The sequence below is a fragment of the Sceloporus occidentalis genome, unplaced genomic scaffold, assembly GCF_023333645.1.
Source record: "Sceloporus occidentalis isolate IW3139 unplaced genomic scaffold, rSceOcc1.0.p SCAF_4, whole genome shotgun sequence".
In the NCBI taxonomy this organism is placed as follows: domain Eukaryota; kingdom Metazoa; phylum Chordata; class Lepidosauria; order Squamata; family Phrynosomatidae; genus Sceloporus; species Sceloporus occidentalis.
Genome location: NW_028316984.1, coordinates 190,900,599 through 190,925,267, shown reverse-complemented (window position 1 = coordinate 190,925,267; position 24,669 = coordinate 190,900,599). Strand labels below are relative to the sequence as shown.

Sequence of the window (24,669 nt, the reverse complement as noted above, 5' to 3'; positions counted from 1 at the left end):
TCTCAATAGTTTAGCTCTGTATAGATAGAATATGACATGTGTCCTACTTTACAGACAACCCTGTATTTGGAAAGCTATCAAAAGGCAGTATTCTGTTTGAAGAAGTCCTCTATTTGAACAGCTGTCCAGTTCATATCTAGTTTAAAAATCCAGAGCCACCAGAAAGGAAGGCCAAGGATAGGCGGGGAAGAACTTGAAATTGTTCAGTAGTCAGCCAGCCAAGTAAACCAATTCCAGTCTCCCCCACAATAGTGAAATGTGTTGCATTTCTGTTAAATTCTAGTAAGCAGTCACTTTTCATCTATACAAAAGCATTTACAAATATTAGTTTACTATTAAAATGTTATTATAAAAACTACCCAATTTTACCCTGTTTTTTGCTGGTCCATCCCCCCCCCCTTTTGGGGGGGGGGCAAATCACCACCTTAATAACATGATGGGTTAGATGAGAGGGAAATCTTCCCAAAGATGTATGAAACTGCTTTCTAAGGTTATTAGTCCTTCTCTCCTACTGATTTACAGTTGTTTTCCAGGATACCATCCCTTTTCTTTCCATGATACCTGATATCTTTTCCTCTGGGAATCCTAGATGAAAACCATGCCTTTTATCACTGAGCTGTTGTCAGCTCAAACTTTTGTAGCAGAGCCTTCACAGTTGTGACATTCAGGTTGTGATTCTCGCTTCCTAAGTAGACCCATGCTAGCCTCAATTTGTTCAGCTTTAGCAGAGAGGTGAAAATAATTTTATTTAAAGAGACTTTGGGAAATTGGTCACTAGTTGTGTTCTTTCAGTTCATTTCTTTGACAACATCATTCAAGATAGCGCACACTGATCCATTTGACTGCTGCATGTTTAAAGAGTCAAACCAATTACTACGTATATGAGAAACATATAAGACTGTTCTATATTTTACAAGCCTTAACAATCCAGCAATTTCTGTATGAGCTATATTTTGTGTGCAGCAAGGGCTGAATGGATAAAAATGTTGGCTTAGGCTATTGACATACTCCCAATGAAGCTGATATAGAAGCAAGTGGCCATTAATTGTCTCAGGGCCCTGGCAGGGCAGGGGGCAATACATAAATACCACAAATAAATAAATAACAGTAACATATGTTTTAGCTTACTCTTGCCCCCATTATATACCTTGCCTATATTTTCAAGACATAGGTAGAAGTTCTCAGAAAGAGGTATAAAATAGGTAGTGGTGGTTACTGTTTGATGTTATACTAGAGGTGTAGCAGTAATCTTGTAAAAACCTGATGGTTTTCCCAGTCACCTTAAACCCTCTTCACATTATGCAATTACAGTGGGTCCTTGGTATCTGCTGGGGTTAGATTCCAGGAACACCCCGCATGAATACCAAAATCCATGGATGCTCCAGTCCTGTTAAATACAGTGGCATTGTAAAATGATGTTCCTTATACAAAATGGCAAAATCAAGGTTTGCTTTTTGGAATTTATATTTTTAAAACATATATTCAAGCCATGGATACTTGAATTAGTGGATAAAAGAAAATCCATGGATATGGAGGCCTGACTGTATAGCATTATTGCCATAGATACATCCTATGAAATGCTGTTGTTTGTAGTGTCAAGAGGCAACAAAGCTATCTGACAGAAAATTCTAAGTATCCCTAGTTAAGCTGCAAGTCGAAGAATTCCATAATGTGGCAGTTAAAGTGGAATTGTAGTGGCTTGATTGTGTAGTGTGAAAAGGCCCTTACTCTTCATTACACTGTCAAGCATACAAGTTTGCAGAACAGAGGAAAGATAAATCTCTGCCCTGATCTTGCCTATTACCTGATAAAATCACTATAAATGCATTGGATGTAGTGTGCTGTAAAGTACATGGAGCTATATAACCATTGGTAACTGTTTACTTGCTATTAATAATTAGCAACTTTCCTCCTGGACTGTTAAGCAAGGTGTCAGGCATTTGGCACAGTAGAAACTCTGCTGCATATAGCCAAGTTGAAATTACTTCACATTGGACAATAGCAGCAAATGGTACTCCTTTGAGTTTCTGCCACTGCAAACAATGGGATGTTGGACAGTTTCATTTGTTTATTGCTTTATTTATTTGGACAGGTGCAAGCTGGCCATGTAAAATTGGATCGTATTCATAGATAAGCCCAAGACGCCTTTATAAGCATTATCAGATCAATGCATATGGAGAAGCAGAGTCATGCATAGACTAGCTTTATCTTAAAAGAGGCACTCTAAATCTATTTATGGCTTCATTATTGTAGATCAAAGTGCCCTCAAACATGGAAGCTTTTTTACTGCATTGTACTACTAAATGAAAGTTGGGGGCAAAGGCTGTAATTGGTCAATGGTTAAAACAGTGACAAACAAGTAGCAAGGAAAAGTGATGGAGGAATGGGATCAGGGGGTATTTTACATCCCCTTTCACACTTATGTGCCACTACCAGAACTCCAACACAAAGGTGGGAACATAGGCAGTTACGAGGACCAGTTCATACTTACAGGTGGCTCTTTCCCAACCCTTGATGAAAAGAGGAAACAGAATCTCAGGCTTTATATTAAAAAAAGTTTAATTTCACAAATGAGCCCAACTGGGTAACACACAGGGCTACTATTAAGCAGTCCTGCAAATGTAGCTTCGGTATGAACCGGTGCCTCCATATTGGTACTGTTTATGCCAGTGTGCATGGGAAATTATGACATCAAAGAGTTTTACTAACTAGTGTGACACAGCTCTGCTCTGAAGTCTCACTGAGTTCAGAGAGGATTTCTTCCACATAAGAATTTCAGACCTTGGTTTGGATCAGACATAACTTTTCTGATTCTCCAAGCTATGGTCTTGACTGATGAAAGTACAAACCATAATTTGTTCAGACCAGGAAGTTGTTCATTTACCAGAGTAAGAGAGGGAACTGTAAAAGAAAGGGGTTGATGATAGGGCATATTCACAACCCTCCAAACTGGGCAGATATGAAATATTATATCTGAACCAAACCCTATTAACCCTTTGGAGTTTTGAAATGTTCAATTGAATAATCAGTTTAACTGGTTTAAAATGGTTTAATAAGACCCTCCATTAATTAGGCAAATGATATACATCATTTGCAAAGAAGCCATAGAAGTTGTTAAGATGAAAACAGCTGCCAAAAAAAAGTGTAGTTGGCAGTTGGTCTTGGATAAATTTTCTTGATTCACATTTAGACTCAGCCTGCTGAATTCACTCTTTCTGGACTTATATGTGAACTGAAATTCAGTTATCAATTGGTATTTGCATTGCACAGAATGTTGAGATGAAGCTGACCAGTCAAAAATACACGTTAAAACATATATTATAGGGGAAACTGAGCACAAAAATGTTCATGTTGAGTGAAAATAATGTGCAAAATGCATTGTGGTAGGGGAAAATTTCTTGCAGGAGATATGTGTATTACCTACAACAGTATGTAAATAATAATAATAATAATAATAATAATAATAGCAGCAGTAGTAGTGGTATGTTAGAAGGAATACTCTTGAAAATGGGTATAAATTTTCATAGCAATTTATTTTAAAAACACACACATACACAAGTATATGAAATCAGGACAGAGCAAAATTAAAACTAGGAAAATGAGAAAGAAGAAAAACTGAATGTGGCAGATTTGTTCATCCCTAGTTGACTGAGTGACAGTGAGCTCTACCTCTTCTGCAGCACCCCAGTACATTTCTGTGCTCTGCTTGGAAGAGGGCACTTCTCTCCTCTGACAGCCCCTTGGTTTCCACTGAGAACAGAGGAAAGATGAAGTACTCTGTTGTTCCACATCCAAGCCTCCTTGCTCAGCCTCTTAGGACTCACCTGCGTTAAGTTGTTGCCTGTGGGTATCATACAAGTGGTTATAAAAGCTGCACATGGCAAGCGTTATTTTTGAAGAGCCATTCACTCTTTATTGTACACTGGAGGTATGCCTCTTCTAAGATCCAATCTATGCTCCATAAATCTAAAAGCAATGTATGCCACATTTCTCAGAAATACTGTTTCAGATATTAACAATTGTTTTGCAAATAAAATTGCTGGATTAATAACTTTATTTAATTACTACAGTTGATTAAAATGTATTTTAGTTCTGGAGTGCTAGGAACCATGGAGGAAAGCATACAGGTAAAGGAAAATATGTAATTGAGATTGGGGTTAGCGACTTTGCAGAGATGAGCAGGATGAAAGGGAAAGCAGGGCTGAATTTGACTGTCAGATCATTTGTATCCCCTACAATGTGTTTGTTTTATGTATTGGAGGAGCAAGCATGGTGAAATGGTTTGGGTGTTGGACTACGACTCTGGGAGACCAGGGTTTGAATCCCAGCTTGGTCATGGAAACCCATTCAGTGACTTTGGGCAAGTCATATTCTCTCAGCCTCAGAGGATGACAGTAGCAAACCCCCTCTGAAGAAACTTGCTAAGAAAACCCTGTCATAGGTTTACCTTAGGGTTGTCATAAGTTGGAAACAACTAAGGCACACAACAACAACCACCCTATGTTTTAGGGCAGCAGTAGACAAAAAGTAGCTGGGGGCTACATATAGCACCAAGTAGCCCTGTGGCCACATGCAGCAGCTCTTCATCCTGCCAGACTTGCCAGAACAACCACTTTCCGGGCAAAAAAGAAAGGGTGAAGCGTTTCTGCTAAAAGTGGCAATTCTATATCTACATTACCTATTTTAGTATAGTTATATCCCACTTTTCTCCTGACATGGGACCCAAGGCAGCTTACAACATAGTTAAATGAAGGAAGATAGAACTAAAAGTCTGATGGTAAAATTTTAGTGTTGTTTTTTAAAGGTAGCTAACATGTTAAAAGACCTATAATGTAAAACAATAACATTTTTAAAACAGTGAGTACACCTTACTAGTAAGCACTTCTGTGCAACCAGTAATTACCAAATACTTGTTGATTTTTTTAAAAAGTATTTATTTGTAGATGAAACGAGCAGAGAGGGAGCCAGCCTAGCCTCCCATGGAAGGGAATTCCACAGTCTGAGAGCAGCCACTAAGAACTGAAACAGACCGTCTCAAAATGCTGGCTTTCCAGTGGCTTGGGAACATGCTATACACATGGCGCCACCAGGATGCCCACATGTAGGGTTGCCACAGCCCCAATCCGGCTCTCTCAGGGGTGACTTTAAACCTTTCTCATACATCCTCACCAGATGGATTGTGACAATTGTGGGACTGTGAGAAAGCCCTCCATTAAGGATCTTAAGATTCTGGGAGGCTTATACAGAGAGGTACAAGCTGCACTCCTGAATCACACTGTACTTTACCTAACTTTACATATACTTAACTATGCAGCAGAGACACTAAGAAACTCTGGTCCAAAACACACTGCAGAAATCATCCAATTTGAGAAAGCTTTAACTGCCCTGGCTCAACACTAGGAAATTCTAGGGACTGTAGTTTTGTGAGACATTTACCCTTCTCTGCCAGAGAGCTCTGGTGCCACAGTAAACTACAATTCCCAGGATTCGCTAGCACTGAGCCAGGGAAGTTGAAGTAGTTTCAAACTGGATTATTTCTGCATTGTGTTTTGGACCTCTGTGAATGAATAGTGAAGATGCGTAACATGACACCAGCAATAGTGTCTCGATGCGCATAAAGCTGTACCACTCCTTAGGTGGTGTCCCAATGCACAACAGGGCTGATGCACCATGTGCATCAGTCAATTTGCTGGCTTCCCTACGTAGTAACGTAATAGTAACCCTTTGCTAGATACAGATGCTATGGAACTGCCCAGTTCTGATTCCTGCAGATGTATGTCCACTTACAAAAGTAGAATTTCAGCCTTTCAGGGTGGGAGAAAAGCTTGGTTAAATTTAAAAAGCTCAGATAATTATAACAATAATAATAGGATTTATTTATATGCCACCTAATCACTGGGAATCCGGGCGGCTTACAACAGAGGGGATAATACAGTACAAGGCAATAACAATAAACATGAGTTAAAAATAAATGTAACATAATGCATTAAACAATAACAATAAAACAAGATAGTGATTAACAATAGCAATAAATAACAAAAAACAGCAATTATAGCAAAAAAGAATGCATAGTCATTATAGCAACAATAAAATTAACAAAGCAGAATACATAACAATTAACAAGAGCAAAACAAGTAAAAAGAAATTATATAATAATAGCAAATGCAACTCTAATGGAATGCAATACAATAATAAATACAATACGACTCTAATACAGTATAAAACAATACACATAATTCCCCCCTTCAAATATACAACAAAAACTCCAAATATAATAATGACAAAAACTAAAATAAATCATTAAAAACATTAGTCAAACAATCAACCAGCTGCTTATTGTCCAAGGCAATGTGATAGTTAACTAACCCCATCCAACTGTTTTGTGTTCAGTTTTCTTTTAAAAGTGATATCTGTAAGCCTTCTGGTTTGCCTTTGCTGTTTGACATCTTTACTCATCCTTGGTTTCTCCCTTTGCTATTCTCACCTGGATCGGTATTTTCAACAGAGCTCCCAATGGGCCTTGTTCACACGTTCCAAAGTGGAGAGAAACATGCATTGCTTTCTTAGTCTTGTTAATGAAAAGATAAATAAGTGCAAGAGTGGAGATTCAGATCTACAAGAGGCTGTCAACTTGGGGCTGAGATGGGTCAAATAATTTGTGCAATACTATACAAGGAACTGCAAATGAGCACCTCAGCCTGTGAGAACCTCTTGGCTATCAACAAACCAGATCAGAACTGATTCTGTGACAGTGCATGGCTTCTCTGCAGATCTGGCTGGGAGGTTCAGAGTGATTAGATGAGGTATGATACATTTTATCATATTCGGCAGCAAATGGCAACTGTCCCACGGATAGGTGACTGATTTTACAACAATCTTTTCATGGAATGTGTGTGTTATATTTATCTTTATTGTTATGTATTTAAATGATTTTACACTTGTAAAAATTAATGGTGTTTTAATAAGATAACTTGTTTAATTAAATGCAAAGGGATCTTGTAGCACCTTTAAGACTAGTAAGGAGTCCTGGTTGCGTAATGGTTAAATGCTGGTACTGCAACCATTCACAGCCACAAAGTTTTAGTTCGATCCTAGGCAGGTGTCAGTTAGTCTGACATCAGTTCTAGGAAAGATTCTGGAGCAGATCATTAAACAGAGAGTCTGTGAACATCTAGAAGGCAATGCCATAATCACAAAAAGTCAACATGGGTTTCAGAGAAACAAGTCATGCCAGACAAATCTAATCTCTTTCTTTGACAAAATTGCCAGCTTGGTAGATGAAGGGAATGCTGTGGATATAGTATATCTTGATTTCAGTAAGGCCTTTGACAAGGTTTGCCATGACATTCTTGCAAACAAGCTTGTAAAATGTGGGCTAGACAAAGGAACTGTTAAATGGATCTGTAATTGGTTGACCGGCCGAACCCAAAGGGTGCTCAACAATGGCTCCTTTTCATCCTGGAGAGAAGTGACCAGTGGGGTCCCACAGGGCTCTGTCCTGGGCCCAGTGCTATTCAACATCTTTATCAATGACCTGGATGACAGAATTGGGAGCATACTTATCAAATTTGCAGATGACACCAAATTAGGGGGAATAGCTAATACCCCAGAGGACAGGATCAAGATTCAAAATGACCTGAATAGACTAGAAAGCTGGGCCAAAGCTAACAAAATGAAATTCAACACAGAGAAATGTAAGGTATTGCACTTAGGGCGGAAAAATAAAATGCACAGATATAGGATGGGTGACACCTGGCTGAATGAAACTACGTGTGAAAGGGATCTAGGAGTCCAAGTAGACCACAAGTTGAACATGAGTGAACAGTGTGATGCGGCAGCTAAAAAGGCCAATGCTATTTTAGGCTGCATCAATAGAAGTATAGTGTCTAGATCAAGAGAAGTAATAGTGCCACTGTATTCTGCTTTGGTCAGGCCCCACCTAGAATATTGTGTCCAGTTGTGGGCGCCACAATTCAAAAAGGACATTGAGAAACTGGAGCGTGTCCAAAGGAGGGCGACAAAAATGGTGAAGGGTCTGGAGACCATGCCCTATGAGGAACGACTTAGGGAGCTGGGGATGTTTAGCCTGGAGAAAAGAAGGTTAAAAGGTGATATGATAGCCCTGTTTAAATATTTGAAAGGATGTCATATTGAGGAGGGAGCAAGCTTGTTTTCTGCTGCTCCAGAGAACAGGACCCGGAACAATGGATGCAAGCTACAGGAAAAGAGATTCCACCTGAACATTAGGAGGAACTTCCTGACAGTAAGGGCTGTTCGGCAGTGGAATGCACTTCCTCGGAAGGTGATAGAGTCTCCTTCCTTGGAGGTCTTTAAACAGAGGCTGGATGGCCATCTGTCAGGGATGCTTTGATTTGGATTTCCTGCATGGCAGGGGGTTGGACTGGATGGCCCTAGTGGTCTCTTCCAACTCTACGATTCTATGATTCTATGATTCTATGATTCTAGGGCTTCAGGATCAGCTAAGCCTTGCATCGTTCTGTAGGTCACTAAAATGAGTACCCAGCTTGTTTGGGGCAATTGCCTTACACATTGTTAACCGCTTAGGGAGTGCTTAAGAGTACTGATAAGCAGTATAGAAATGTACTTGCTTGCTTGCTAACTGTACCATAGAATCATAGAATTGTAGAGTTGGAAGAGACCACAAGGGCCATCCAGTTGCAGCATACGCTTTTGTATGTGGCACACTCCTACACAAATCTACTTCCTCAGATGCATGGAAACAGATGCAGTGTTATAACTTTTCACCATTAGGTTTGTAGCTTTGTCTTGTTTAAGACAAGAGGTGTAATGAAGTCTCCTTTGGAGGTTTTATAAGCTGAGGCTGGGTGGCTATCTGTCAGGAATGCCTTGATTGTGTCGTGGCAGGGGGTTGGACTGGATGGCCCTTGTGGTTTCTTCCAATGCTATGATTCTATGATTCTAAACTTTACTGTAAACCATTTTGGATTCCATGTCAGGAGGAAGGCAGAATAATAAGTAAGCAGGTAAATATTTCCTCTGTAAAATGTGCTTGGTAATGAGCATTAATTCACCCGCTGCAACAAATTGTGGTTTGCTATTTTCATATCCTAAGTCCAGTGTTCCATACTGTAATATATAAATAAATAAACAATGGCTGGTCTGCATATATCTGTTTTTAGTCACTGAAGAAGTTAATACACCTTTTCTCCCTCAGCAGCAAACAAAGTTCCACCTCGACCTACCATAGACTCAATGAATCTTCCCTCACCCCCGGCCATTTTGAACTTGGTGGGAAACAAATGAGATTGCAGAAGCATCTGACTATGTCTCTGTAGCGAGGCACAAACTGATTACATTAGCTACTGAGGCCTTCAGGGGACCCTGGTGAACCTCAGCAGATAATGTTGTGGCCTCACATCTGGCTATGGGGACATATCCAGATGCTTCTGTGATCCCACCACCATCATCAATCAGGCATGGAATAGCAGCTCTGTGGTAGCTCAAGGGGATGGTAAATAGCTCACCACACTGTAGTTCCGCATGTGGAACTACTATGCTACACTATACTGAGCCATGCAGAATTGTGGCCAGCATAAGTTAAATCAGAGTTGCAGATGTTTGGAATTTATGTATAAATAGGAGACCAATTTTGGTAAAGAGCTGGAAAAACAGTGCAGTCCGCTGCAATGGAGGATAGGATTCTCATAGGTTTAGTAGGCAAGTTGCAGTCCTTCCCAGCCAAGTAGCATAGAGCCTTGAGGGGCATGTGTTTATACAAAACTGTTAAAGCTAGAAATGGTTGGGATTTTGTTTGGCTCCTCTTGATTTTTTAAAAAAAAATATTGATTTTTTAAAAGTATGACTACAAGGAGGGAGGGGGAAAGGGAAGGGAATTCCTACAGTATGAGCATGGTATAGGCAAATATAGTGGGCCTTTGGTATCCACTGGGGTATGGTTCCACACAACCCTGTGGATATCAAAATCTGTTGATGCTCAAGTCCCATTATATACATTATATGCCATTTATGTTACTTACATAACATGGCAAAATAAAGGTTTGCTTATTGGAATTTTTTAAAAAAAACTTTCAGCCATGGATGGTTGAATCCATAGGTGCAGAATACATGGATATGGAAAATCAGCTGTACATTAATGTAAGCTGACTATATTTCCAAAATACATATTCACTTGTCATTGATAAAATAACTGTTTGTGAGTTACGGTAGCTTAACCAAGCCTGCACAACATACGGTCCAACCTGTGGCCTGCCAAAGGATTTCTGGTAGCCTGTGAGGATGTGGTACAAGTTCTGGTGGTAGATGGCAGCTAACAGCCAAACAACATCTCTGGTAAGACTCCTTAAGCCTCCTCCACAGCCCAGCTTTTCCTCAAGGATAAGGCTAAGCAGTGGAGGTCCCCACAGACATTTTTGAGGCTCCCGCAGATATCTTTGCCATTGCTTCCTTAACAGTCCTTGCCAAAATACCATAAATGAAGCAAGTATGGTATATATATTTATTTGAAAAGTACTTATATACTTTAATGTACTTGCATTTGATGAAGTGGACTGGAATCCATGAAAGTAATTTCCTTCCTTTATTTATTCTCAAAGGTGTTATAAGATGTATATATTCTTCCAAACTTGTGGCATGCAAAATGTCCTCCAACATAAAATGCAATAGCATCTAAAACCATACATATCCACACAAGAATATTATAGTGATTGATTTATATGTGAATAGATTAAAGACTAACTCTCTGTACTAATGGTTAGTTATGGCTTTTGTTTTCCAGAATGGGATTTCCAAAATTTGGGACTTCATGAGGACACATGACAGGTAAATTTCCCTGAATGTATTTATTGGCTAAACATTATTTTCCAGAACATTTTTCAAGCAAGCCATCATTTTTCAAACAAGCCATCATCCATTTGACTGTCTGTCTGTCTGTCTGTCTGTCTGTCTGTCTGTCTGTCTTTGCATTCATATAAGCGCTTTTGAGCATTTGCTTAACATCAAACATGGCTATATATCCCCTCACCCCACCCCATATTCATTTTGAGGTAACACACTCCTACGCAAACCTTGCCTTTCAGTGTACTTAGTTCATACTGTTTTCATGCCTCCAGGGCATAGGAGTTCCAAAGCTACAGACTTCAAAAACATCACTTAGAGATCAAGAAGTTGCATCTGGGAGACTGTAAAGACCAATGAATTGCTGAAAATCAGTACCTCACTATTTCTTTTGTTCTGAAACATAACCATTTCGTAAATTGGTTCTGCAAAAGATAACACTGCTGTTTTTAACAAGAGATTGCTTCCTGGAACCATTTCCCCCCCTAAATGGTTGTGAAAAGAAAGCACCCAAGAGACCTGTTTCCAGTAGGGTGGGAAAGGGGTTGTGGTTGTTTGTTGTTTGTTTTGGTTTAGTGTGTTACAAGCATCAGTTTTAAAGGGCTTTTTAGCAGGACATTTTTAAAATAGCTGGGAACATGATTACATAAGGTGCACATGTCATGCCAGTCATCTCTGGTCACATAACATTTGTTGCCTTTACATGTATAGCAGCTGTCATCCTGCAACTTTTTTAGTGACTGCAAAGTACAGCTTTCAGTTTGGCAAGAATGCCAAGCCATCTTGTTCAAGCTCCAGATTGCCTAACATCCTGGGAATAATAAAACATCTTCATTCCATCTATGTATGCCCCAAATTTGTCATCTGAACCTGATAATGCTGGATTAGTTCTATGCTCAGGTAAACCCAACTGTGAATGCCTCTCTTGCACTGGAATCCCTCTACATTTTTTTCTTTTTGAAATTTGTTTGTTCCTGTTTGTACCTTTGGATTCATTCCATTTTATCCAGATAGCCTGAGGCTAAGAAATTGCAAATTGCGTTACAGTCACCAAAGGAGACTGCAAATGACCTATCGTCATTCATGAAGGGTCTTCTTATTTACTTATGTATTATTTATTTGTTTCTTGGAAAGCTTCTGTCTTATTCTTACTCAGGATCTCAGGGCAGCATACAATGTAAACAATTTCTAGATTAAAAGCATAAATAATAATTCTGGCTTCCTTAGGGAGTGAGTTCCAAAGTCTGGGAGCAATCACCAAAAAGGCTTCTCCCTTCCTTCCATCAAACAAGCCTGGGAAGGTGGTGAGACAGAGTGAAGGGTCGCTCTGGACGGGCTCTTATTAAAGATAGCAACTGTTAAAACCACTTTAAAAACTGCAACAATTTAATACCATTTACGTGTATACTTGAAATAAATTAGTCCCCAAAGGCTTTTCTAAAAAGCCTTGTTTTATTTTGGTGCTGGAAAGAAGTCGGTCTGCTAAGAAGAGGGCATTCCACAATCATGACTTCACAGCCTAGAAGGTTGTCTTCCATGTCTCACTTCGTATAGCCTCCACTGGTTCAATAGACAGAGGAGGTTTTGTAACATTCCTGTGAAGGCAGATCTTCCCCTTTTGAATCCAGGGCTCTGTGCACTATGCCATGCTAGGGTTCCATTTTATGCTTTTGCCACAATGTAGTGAGGACAAGCAGCAGGAATGACCAAGCAGGGTGAGACAGAGAAAGATAAACCAGTTTCCAAGACAATGGCTCTGCACCTTGTTTTCCATAGATGAAGCAAGCCAAAATTATGCTCTATAACCATATAACATAGGGAATAATATGGCATATACAAACAGCACAAATGACTAAGCAGGGTGAGACAGAGAAGTGCTAAACTAGACTCTTAAGATCATTGATCTGCACCTCATTTTCCATGGGTGAAGCAAGCCAAAATTCTTATGTTATATGGCTAAAGAGCATAATTTTGGCTTGCTTCACCCATGGAATGACAAGGTGCAGAACAATTGGAGGTGCAGAGCAGTTGTTTGGAGGCTGGTTTAGTACTCCTCTGTCTCACCCTTCTTAGACGTTCCTGCTGCTTGCCCATGCTATATTGCAGCAAAAGCATTCAGTTTAGGAATGCCCTCCCACCACTGATATCTCTGCTTTCCTGTAAATCAGGGGTAGGCAACCTTTTTGAGCTGGGGGCCGGGTTGCTGTCCCTCAGACAACTGGGGGGCGAAGCCAAAAAATAAATAAGTAAATAATTTTTAAAAAATTTAAATAAATAAATAAACCGGGACAAATGTAGGACAAAATTTTCAAATGGTGGACACTTTTTTAAAAAAAGTGAAGGACACACGAAAAAATTTGCTAATTTTTCAAAAAATGTTAATATAAATGCATGTTTCTGAGGCTTCTATAGACAATTGCCCCCCTTGCCCCTGCGCGCGAGAGGCCAAAGGCCCCGGCAGCAATTGGCAGCAGGACTGGGCTGGGGCCGGTCCCAAGGCCTCGCCGGGCCGCATCCGGCCTGTGGGCCGCAGGTTGCCTACCCCTGCTGTAAATTAAGATGCATGAGTGCAGTGTGAGTTACGGTCAGCAAGGATATTTCCACATCTTACCGCTAAATGTAACAAATCCAGCTAGAGCATTCCCAGTAAGTTGTACAGCCTCTTTCTGAACTTGGGAAAGTTATTTTTGGAATTCAGTTCCCAGTAGCCCCAGTTGGTTATGCTGACTTTCCATAGGTCTTAAGAGAAGCCACTATTAAATGCTCAATCATGTGCTACATGTGGGCCTCCTTTCATGTGAATGTACCACCTGCAACACAACACATCGAAAGCAGCCACGAGTATAACTACTTCATACACTGAACAAGCAAAATTGTGCCGATGGGATAACTCAAGACCCTGGCATGATAAACCTACATGGGCAAAGTTAGGTGTTACAAACAACCATGATCATTCTAGTGGGGGCCAATGCAAATAAATATATTTATGACAGATTGTGCCCTCAGTCAAATCAGCAATGACTGCAGCTTTTTAGTAGGAATGACTGAAGCCACAGTCTGACATTTTGCAGATTCATTCACAAGTCTTTCAACATAATTTATTGCTTCCCCCCCCCCCCCCCGCCACTTACAACTGGAGGTTGGTTGCCGACAGGGAATTATTTAGTGGCTGTTTCTATCTTTGTGGTCTTCGTTGTGACGCAGTGTGTGTTAAGTTATCAGTGCATGTTGAAATAAAGTTTCCTTTTTTAGTAATGATACATAAAGATTGCAATAAGTTATTCTGTATGTGCCCATAACATTCTGAATTTGAATAACCACTAAGATAACAAGATTCAAAAACTACTTAGCCATTAATCCCAGGTTCATGTTGATTGTGCCAGAGCAGAAAACAGTTACTAAATTGACTACAGTTCCCAGAATCTCCCTGCCACCTGACTTGGGGATTCTGGGAGTTGTTGTGCCAAAAATAACTTTTCCAACCTGATGACTGTATATCTATTAAACATTTTTGAACAATAAAAGACATGGAATAAAATAGTATGGACATATCCTACATTAATGTGGGGGAAATGCTTCGATCCAATTGGGAGAGGCAAGGAAACACAAATAAATATTTTATTTATTATTATTATAAATAGCCAATTATAGCTTTTGAGAGGTTTCAGTTGGATGTTGAGGTGTGAATTTCTGTCTCAAATGTGGCCCTTACTTCCATGTCTGCCAAAACAAAAGTATGATGCCATATCACCGTTCTCATAGAATATACTTCTTTTTTCCTACATGGAGATAGATTTCATGTACAGAAACTACTCACGTGAGGAGAAACACGTTTCAAACTAGACATGCTGACAGGAGGATTCTGGGAAGTGTATCCCCAAGATATAATTTCTTTAAGCTCTGGTAGGATCATTGCAAGTTTTCCACATACACAGAACAACACAACATACACAGAACAACTCACATGACATTTTTATACTACAATTGCACTGTGTTAGACCCAACTTTGCCTGGAATTTATTGTACAATGTTGTAATTCTCTTGGTGCTGTCTCACGCTGTCCCAGTGTTGGGTCATTTTGAAGCTGGTTCTTTTCTCACTGGAAATAATCTATAAACACTAGGGAAGATAGGTCTAAACAAAAATATAGGAAAGGGCAGGGCAAATTGCCCAAATCGGCCTTTGAAATGATGAAAGATATGGAATTGAAAGATATGTGGAAAATTTTGCATGGGAATAAAAAGGATTACACATTCTATTCAAACAGATATAAAACCTGGTCGAGGATTGACATGGTATTAACATCCAAATTAATAAATACAGAAATTAGGAGTGTGGAAATTCTCCCGATGGTACTATCAGATCATTGTCCGGTTATTCTTACATTGAAACAAAGATATAAGGAATTCACCTGGAGCCTTAAAAATTATTTATTATCAGACGAAGAAATAGTGAAAAAGATCAGGCAAGAAATTAAATTCCATTTTCAGGAAAACTCAAAGAAGGGGACTCCGATGCATGTGGTTTGGGAGGCGGGAAAAGCAGTTTTTAGAGGGCTGTTAATACAACAGGAGAAGAGAAAGAAAAAGGAAAAATCAAGCAAAGATAAGGAGTCATTTGATCAACTGAAATTAAAGGAACAAGAAGCAAAAAAAAAAAAAAAAAATCCTGGAGATGAAGAGGTGATAAATGAATTACAATTGATCAAGAGTAAGATTGATAAAAACATGATGCAGGAGGTTACAGATAAAATCAAATATATTAAGTATAATGAATTTGAGAATGCCAATAAGGTTGGAAAATGGTTAGCGCATAAACTAAAGAAAAACAAGGAGAAGAGAGCAATAACAAAATTAAAAAAAGGCGAGATAGTGGTTACACACCAGGATGATCTAAAGGAGGTAATTACAAACTATTATAAGAAACGATATAAGGCGGAAGAACTATCGCAGGGAAAGAGAGTTAGTATACGGGAATATCTAAGAGATAATATTCAAGTAGGGATTAAGGAAACTCAAGGAAATAACCTAAATGATCCTATTAATGTAGAAGAATTAGAAGCTGCAATAAAAAGACTTAATGAGAATAAAGCTCCAGGCCCAGATGGACTGACAGGGAAATTCTATAAGATCTTTAAGGAAGAGCTAATACCCCCCTTATTAGAAACCATAAATGATATTGATTGGGGGAATTACCCAGAATCGTGGCGTCACTGTTTAACAACATTAATTCCAAAGGAAAATAGAGACCTTGAATTTATAGAGAATTACCGACCTATATCACTTTTAAATATCGACTATAAGATTTTTACATCCATTCTTGCTGAGCGATTAAAAAAAATACTTTCTATTTTGATAAAGCCGGAACAAGCTGGTTTTCTACCGAAAAGACATTTGAAGGATAATATCAGAACTATTATTAATATAATAGAGTTTTTCCAAATATACAAAAGAAGAAAATTGGGATTAATATTTATGGATATTGAAAAAGCCTTCGATAACGTCAATTGGGATTTTCTAGAGATTGCATTGGATGAATGGGGTATAGGGGGTAGATTTAAAAATTGGATAATGAGTATTTATAGTAAACAAAGTACCAGAATTATTCTGAATGGAGAGAAAACAGAACTAATTAATATTGAAAAAGGGACACGTCAAGGTTGTCCCATGTCACCACTCCTTTTTTTTGTTAGTAATGGAAGTACTTATTAACAAAATAAACAAAGACGATAGAATACAAGGGCTGGAATTGGCTAAATATAAATACAAGGTTTGTGCTTTTGCGGATGATTTGGTGATCATACTGGAAAACCCAAAAAAGTCAATCCAAAGATTGGAAGAAATCTTAGGTGAATTCGGTGAATTATCAGGGTTGCAAGTTAATAAAAAGAAAACCGGTTTGTTAACTAAAAATTTAAATGAGATAGAAAAAAAGAAAATGGAAGTACTAACACATTTCCATCTGATTAGTAAAATTAAATATCTGGGTATAATGTTGACAGAAAATAACTCAGATTTATTTAAGAATAATTATTTAACAACATGGGAGAATATAAGGGCGGATCTGAAAAGATGGGGAAAACAACATGCTTCCTTAATGGGTAAAATTGCATCGATACAGATGAATATACTCCCTAGAATGCTTTTTCTGTTTCAGACATTACCAATTATTAATAGAAGAACACAGTTTAAAATATGGGAAAGAGACATTTTGGAATTTTTGTGGCAAGGAAAGAAGCCCAGGATAAAACTTAAAGTTTTTCAGGATAGTAAGAATAGAGGGGGGCTGGGATTACCAAATTTAGAATTATATTATAATGCATGCGCTTTAACCTGGATTAGAGATTGGATATTACTGGAAGATGATAAATCGTTGTACATCGAAGGTTATGGATTAGATCGGGGCTGGCATGCTTATATTTGTTACGGAGCAAATAAGGAAATTAGGCAATTCAAACAGCATCTTATTAGGAATTCTTTACTGTATATTTGGAATACATTAAAGAAACAGTTATATAGAGGGTTACCAAAATGGACTTCTCCGCAAGAGGCACAGCATAAGAATGAAAACAAATTGACTAATAGCTGGATAAGATATGAGAACCTATTAAGGAAAAATGGAGGACTAGAAGATTTTATAACTAAGGATAAATTATTAGGATTGGATCCCCATTTGACTTGGTTAAAGTACTGGCAAATAAAAGAAGATTGGAAAAGGGATAAGGAGACATTGGGAATAGAAAATACAGAATTGGAATTTGATAAGATTATTAGAGGTAATAGAGTTAAATTAATTAAAAAAAATTATATATTTCTGGTCAATATGGAAATGATAGATGAAACGGTGAAAACCAACATGATAAGATGGGCCCAAAACATCGGGAAAGAAATACCGCTAGCCAGTTGGGAAAATGTTTGGAAGAAGAATTTACGGTTTACTACTTGTATTAGTTTAAAAGAGAATTACTATAAACTTTTCTATAGATGGTATCTGACGCCAACCAGACTTGCTAAGATAGCCAAACACGGAATTTCGACATGTTGGAAATGTAAAGAAAAAGGTGGTTCCTTTTACCACCTTTGGTGGCAGTGTGAGGTTGTCAAGAAGTTTTGGAAAAATATCCATAAAAATATTGTATGTACCCTGAAGAAGAATGTACCTCTGAATCCCGAATTGTTTTTGTTGAACATTACAGATGGAATTCAGGATAACTTGGTCCAAGACGAGATTAGTACTCTATTATATATGATAACAGCCGCCAGGCTGACCTGGGCAAAATATTGGAAATCTAGTAGAACCCCTACAATAAGGGAATGGGTCGCAAAACTGAATGATCTTGCAATTCTGGATATATTATCAATGTCTAAAAATAATAGATCTTCGTAAAGATTACTTTAGAGGAGACAGATATCAATTATCTTCCTTGGCCATTGAGGCAAAGAACATGTAGACATCTAAGGCTGAAGACAGAACATTTTGAGTTAAACATTAAGGAAAGGCTTTTTGAACAAGCTGTGAAAGGATGTTGGGCAATCAACAGTGTTGATGGTGATCGAGTCTAGACTTGACACCTTTTTATCAAGGATGATGCAGGGATAATGAATTTTATCCTGCCTTTGTTGAAGGAGGTGAATCAAGCAACCCATCAAAAGTTTCTTTCAACTGAGATAATTGTCTGATTTATTTTTATGCCGTGGTCACAACTGTCATTTTGAAAGGACCTTCAGTTCCAGCTTTACCTGCCCCTTCATGAACAGGTACAGCTGGTCTTCTTGTGTTTGATTAGAAGCAAAATAAGAAGTATGATTTGTGTTTTGCAAGACTAATAACAAAAGCATACGGATATCATTTGTTGTGCCATCAGCAGCAGGAAACCATGATTCTTCTTTCCATTTTTTCCCTTCTTGATTAATATGCAAGTGAATGCACACAACTAAATACATATATATATATATTTGAAAATACATGCAGACATGCTTTAGTTGATGGTAAAATGCATAAAGATATATTCAGAAAAATGCATAAGAAATGTGTATGCTGGGCAAAGTATTAACCAACTGACATATGAATTTCTGTGGGAGGGAGAGCAGGGACAGTCTCACAATTTGATATGGAATGTGGATGAGACAAGAGTGCTGTTGAGATACTGGAAAAAATGCAACAAACAAGTAATCAGATATCTGTAACTTTTCACACTCATAGCTTTCAGTCAGAATAGATGGTACGAGCCCAAATGAACAAAAAGTCAAAACTAGTGTTGGGAAACTTCTTGTGTTCCTAACTTGTATGTCACATTTACCTATCTCAGTGTACAGTTTTAGAATTTAGGATGTCACACCAATACACTTAACGTAAATACATTTTCATTTCTACAGAACTCTGCATTGTGAAGTTGAAGGCTTTCATGGCCGGCACTCAAAGTTTTTTCTGGGTTTTTCGGGCTATGTGGCCATGTTCTAGAAGAGTTTCTTCCTGACGTTTTGTCAGCATCTGTGGCTGGCATCTTCAGAGAATGCTTGTCTGGAAAGGACTTGGGTATATATATTGTGTGACCTGGAAAGGCAGGAGTGATTTGCATGTGTATTGTTTTGTTGTTAATAGCAGGCCTCTGGGTGGGAGGGTCTAGAAAAGAGGATTAGGGTCTGCTTGATAGTGTTCATTGTCTGCTGGGAGATTTCTCATTTGCATTTGTTGAGTCTTTTTATCTTGCTATTTTTCAGGACTGGTAGCCAAACCTTGTTTACTTTAAGGGTTTCCTCTTTTCTGTTGAAATTATCCAGGTGTATGTGGATTTCAATGGCTTCCCTGTGCATCCTGACATGGTAGTGGTTGGCATGGTCCAGAATTTCAGTGTTTTCAAACAGGATTTTATGCCCAGGATTGTCCATATGCAGATTGCAACCAGCAGGCAACAGATCAAGTTTGCCACTGTAGCAGCACTAGTGAAAACTAATATTCTGTGTGCTTTCACAGTTTTGGACTCCTAGGGGGTTGAGGCATTTATGTAATACCATTTTGGGGGAAAGCCGTTTTCACAAATAATTAAGGGCCATTACAACATGTGTTGCAAACATCACCATCAGGGAGCTTACTGAAACTATAAACACAATAGCTTTGAAATTTATTTTACGCCCCCACCCCAACAGAAATGGTTTTGAATTGTAAGGTCTCCTTGTCTTGTGGATCCTGGGATGTGGGCCAAGGTATCTCTCACACACAAACACAGAGAATATATTGTACTTAAAAATGCTCTGACTAATGCAGTACATTGTATACTGAATGTTGGCCCGACAGTTCATTTCCTTTTTTTGTTGTTGTTGAATTCTTACACTCTATATTTTATCCATTATTACACATTGCTGAGCTTTTGTTTATTTGAAAATTTCTCCATCACCTCATTCTTTTCTATGATGATTAAATAAAGTACTTTAGTCAGCTCAAGCCACTGTAATAATAAGTAGCTGTAGTTTATGTTTCAAAGAAACATGCTTATGGGATTGTTAACATGTCTTAAAATGTCTTAAAATGTATTGTGACTTTTCTTTCTCTAGCAAGCCTGATGGTTCAAACAGCAGGCCTTGTTGCTTGTGGCATCACAAAGGATTTCTTGATCCATTGCCTTTCCTGTAAAAACCCTCCTGTATTTGGGGTGTCATAGCTGTTCATTTAACCTATTCTAGTGCATATTTCATGTTTTCTTCAATTAGGGAAATTGTTCTGTTTCAACACACACATACAGTTAATGTATTTTTGTGTGCCTTCAAGAGAATGTGTTTAAAAGAAATGTGACATGTTGATAGAATCATAGAATCATAGAATCGTAGAATCGTAGAGTTGGAAGAGACCACTAGGGCCATCCAGTCCAACCCCCTGCCATGCAGGAAATCCAAATCAAAGCATCCCTGACAGATGGCCATCCAGCCTCTGTTTAAAGACCTCCAAGGAAGGAGACTCTATCACCTTCCGAGGAAGTGCATTCCACTGTCGAACAGCCCTTACTGTCAGGAAGTTCCTCCTAATGTTCAAGTGGAATCTCTTTTCCTGTAGCTTGCATCCATTGTTCCGGGTCCTGTTCTCTGGAGCAGCAGAAAACAAGCTTGCTCCCTCCTCAATATGACATCCTTTCAAATATTTAAACAGGGCTATCATATCACCTCTTAACCTTCTTTTCTCCAGGCTAAACATCCCCAGCATGACTTGTTTCTCTGAAACCCATGTTGACTTTTTGTGATTATGGCATTGCCTTCTAGATGTTCACAGACTCTCTGTTTAATGATCTGCTCCAGAATCTTTCCTAGAACTGATGTCAGACTAACTGGACAATAATTGTTGGTATCCTCTTTTTTCCCCTTTTTGAAGATGGGGACAACGTTTGCCCTTCGCCAGTCTGCTGGGATCTCTCCTGTTCTCCAGGAGTTTTCAAATATGATTGCCAATGGCTCCGATATTACTTTTGCCAGTTCTTTTAATACCCTTGGATGGAGTTCATCTGGTCCCGAAGACTTAAATTCATTTAGATTAACAAGGTGTTCCTCTACTATCTCTTTACTTATTCTGTGCTGAAATTCCCCTATTCTGTCCTCTGCTCCATTATCCTCAGGTTGAGCACCCTTTGCCTTTTCTGAGAAGACTGAGGCAAAGAAGGTGTTGAGTAATTCTGCCTTTTCTCTATCTCCTGTTAGCATTTTGCCATCTTCTCCACGCAGTGGCCCTACCGTTTCCTTCTTCTTCCTCTTGCTGCGGACATATCCAAAAAAGCCCTTTTTATTGTTCTTAACCTCTCTAGCAAGCCTGAGTTCATTCTGCGCTTTAGCTTTTCTGACTTTACCCCTACACATGCCTGCTATTTCTTTGAATTCCTTTTTCGTGATTTCCCCCTTTTTCCATTTCTTATACATGTTCCGTTTCAAACTTAGCTCAGTTGAAAGTTCCTTAGTCATCCATCCTGGTTTCTTGAGACACCTCCCGTTTTTCTTTCTCACTGGAACTGTTTGAAATTGTGCCTTCAGTATCTCCCTTTTGAGAAAGTCCCATCCGTCCTGAACTCCTTTATCTTTTAGTATTTCTGACCATGGAATCGCCCTCAGTACTTCTCTAAGTTTACTGAAATCCGCTCTCCTAAAGTCTAGGATGCGTGTCTGACTCTGCCTGGCTTCTCCTCTCCATTGTATAACAAACTCCAGGAGAACATGGTCGCTTCCACCTAAGGATCCCACCACTTGCACCCCATTAACCAAGTCATCCTTGTTGGTTAGGATCAGATCTAAAATAGCTGACCCCCTTGTTGCCTCTTCCACCTTTTGGACCATGAAATTGTCTTCCAGGCAAGTGAGGAATTTGCTAGACCTTGAGGATTTTGCTGAGTTTGACTTCCAGCAAATATCAGGATAGTTGAAGTCGCCCATCACTACTACATCTCTCTTTTCTGACTGTGTGGACATCTGTTCTAGAAAGATATCATCCAATTCCTCAGTCTGACTTGGGGGTCTGTAGTAGACTCCCACCGTAACACCCTTGTTGTTTCCCTCCCCTTTGATTCTTATCCAGATGCTCTCCACCTGGCTTCCATGATTGATGTCCAGGATCTCTTCACTGGTGTAAATATCTCTGACATATAGTGCTATTCCTCCTCCTTTCCTGTTTGGCCTATTTCTCTTAATAAGGTTATACCCCTCTATTTCCACATTCCAATCATGAGACTCATCCCACCAGGTTTCAGTGATGCCTATTATATCATATTTGCTTTGTTGTACTAGGAGTTCGAGTTCATCTTGCTTATTTCCCATGCTCTGTGCATTAGTGTAGAGACATCGCAGACCATGGTTCCCTTTTACTTGCTGCCTGTGCAAGTTTTTAGCCTCCCACTGCTGGGTCCTTGCACTGTTTGCCTTGTTTCCTCTGTGTCAGTTTGACTATTTTCGCCATCCCTTTCGCCTTCCTTAATATTGTCTCCCTTCCCCTCGGAACTCAGTTTAAAGCTCTCCTGATCAAGTTCTTGAGACTGTTGGCAAAAACATTTCTTCCAACTGGCGTGAGATGCAACCCATCTGTTGCAAGAAGTCCCTCCTCATGGAACCGCAGCCCATGATCGAAGAATCCAAATCCTTCTCGGCGGCACCATCTGCGAAGCCAGTTGTTCACATCTGCTATTTTCCTCTCCCTTCCTGGACCGTGCCCTTCAACTGGCAGAAGAGACGAGATGACAACCTGTACATCCATTCCTTTCAGCTTCCTACCAAGCGCCTCGTAATCCCTTTTGATGTTCTGAATGCTGTGTCTTGCAGTATCATTAATTCCCACGTGGACCAAAAGGAAGGGGTATTGGTCAGTAGGCTTGACCAGTCTTGTCAGCCTCTCTGTCACATCACGGATCTTTGCACCTGGAAGACAACACACCTCTCGAGACATCTTGTCAGGCCTACAAATCACTGCTTCTGTTCCCCTCAGCAAGGAGTCTCCCACTACGACCACACGCCTCCTCCGAGGCTTAGCAGCGACTGTTCCCTCGGGTGGGACTCTCAGGCTCCTCTGCTCTGTCCCAGAAGTCTGTCCATGCTGCTCTTCTTCATCCTCCTTGATAAGGGAAAGAGCTTCGAATCGATTCTCTAGCTGCAAGCTCACCGAAAAATTCCTTCTTGGCTTACTTCTCTTTGTGACATTCCTCCAGCTGTCTGCCTCCCCTGTTTGGCAAGTGACCTCTTCCACCCTAGCATCTTCCTCTGCGTGGTACTCATCCAAGATGGTTAGTTCTATTGAGTCCAGGAAATCCTCTTGTTCCCTAATATGCTGAAGTGTAGCTACTCTGGACTCCAGCTGCTGCACTTTCTCCTCCAAGAGTGCTACCAACTTGCACTTGGTGCATGTGAAGTTCTCCACTTCTGTAGGCAAGAAGAGAAACATCCCACAAGAGTTGCAGGTGACTGCGGCAGATCCCTCGTTGTCCATACTGCAAAGTCTTTAGTAATAAATATAACAGTCAATCTATTGGGAATACTTCTTTAAAGGTAAGTACTGGCTGCTATCTTACACTTAAAGGGAAGGTTCTGTTTCAATATCTGATTCTAACCTGATGCCACTTGAGCAGAGTTGTTGAGTTAAAGAAAATGAAAATTCTCTCTGGCCGGACTGTTCTGAAGGCTCTGGAAGTTGGTATATAAAGCTAGTCTGCTAGCTCCGCCCCCTTGTGACTCACAGATGTGACTCACAGAAGCTCCTCCCCTTCAGCAACGAGCACACGGTCTCAAGCACACGGTCTCAAAATGGCTGCCAAGCAGCTCCTCTCCTTCTCCTCTCTCTGGCCGGACTGTTCTGAAGGCTCTGGAAGTTGGTATATAAAGCTAGTCTGCTAGCTCCGCCCCCTTGTGACTCACAGATGTGACTCACAGAAGCTCCTCCCCTTCAGCAATGAGCACACGGTCTCAAGCACACGGTCTCAAAATGGCTGCCAAGCAGCTCCTCTCCTTCTCCTCTCTCTGGCCGGACTGTTCTGAAGGCTCTGGAAGTTGGTATATAAAGCTAGTCTGCTAGCTCCGCCCCCTTGTGACTCACAGATGTGACTCACAGAAGCTCCTCCCCTTCAGCAATGAGCACACGGTCTCAAGCACACGGTCTCAAAATGGCTGCCAAGCAGCTCCTCTCCTTCTCCTCTCTCTGGCTGGACTGTTCTGAAGGCTCTGGAAGTTGGTATATAAAGCTAGTCTGCTAGCTCCGCCCCCTTGTGACTCACAGATGTGACTCACAGAAGCTCCTCCCCTTCAGCAATGAGCACACGGTCTCAAGCACACGGTCTCAAAATGGCTGCCAAGCAGCTCCTCTCCTTCTCCTCTCTCTGGC

At 39.8% G+C, this 24,669-nt stretch overlaps 1 protein-coding gene across 2 annotated transcripts in view; it reads left to right on the top strand.

Moving 5' to 3' along the window:
• NUDT14 (nudix hydrolase 14) overlaps window positions 1-24,669 on the top strand; it is a 79,511-nt gene that overhangs the window by 21,584 nt on the left and 33,258 nt on the right. For both annotated transcript variants that reach the window (XM_089522710.1, XM_089522711.1), the window contains exon 2: window positions 10,778-10,821. In XM_089522710.1, coding sequence (XP_089378836.1) covers window positions 10,778-10,821 — 44 coding nt within the window. The remainder of the gene's footprint in view (window positions 1-10,777; window positions 10,822-24,669) is intronic.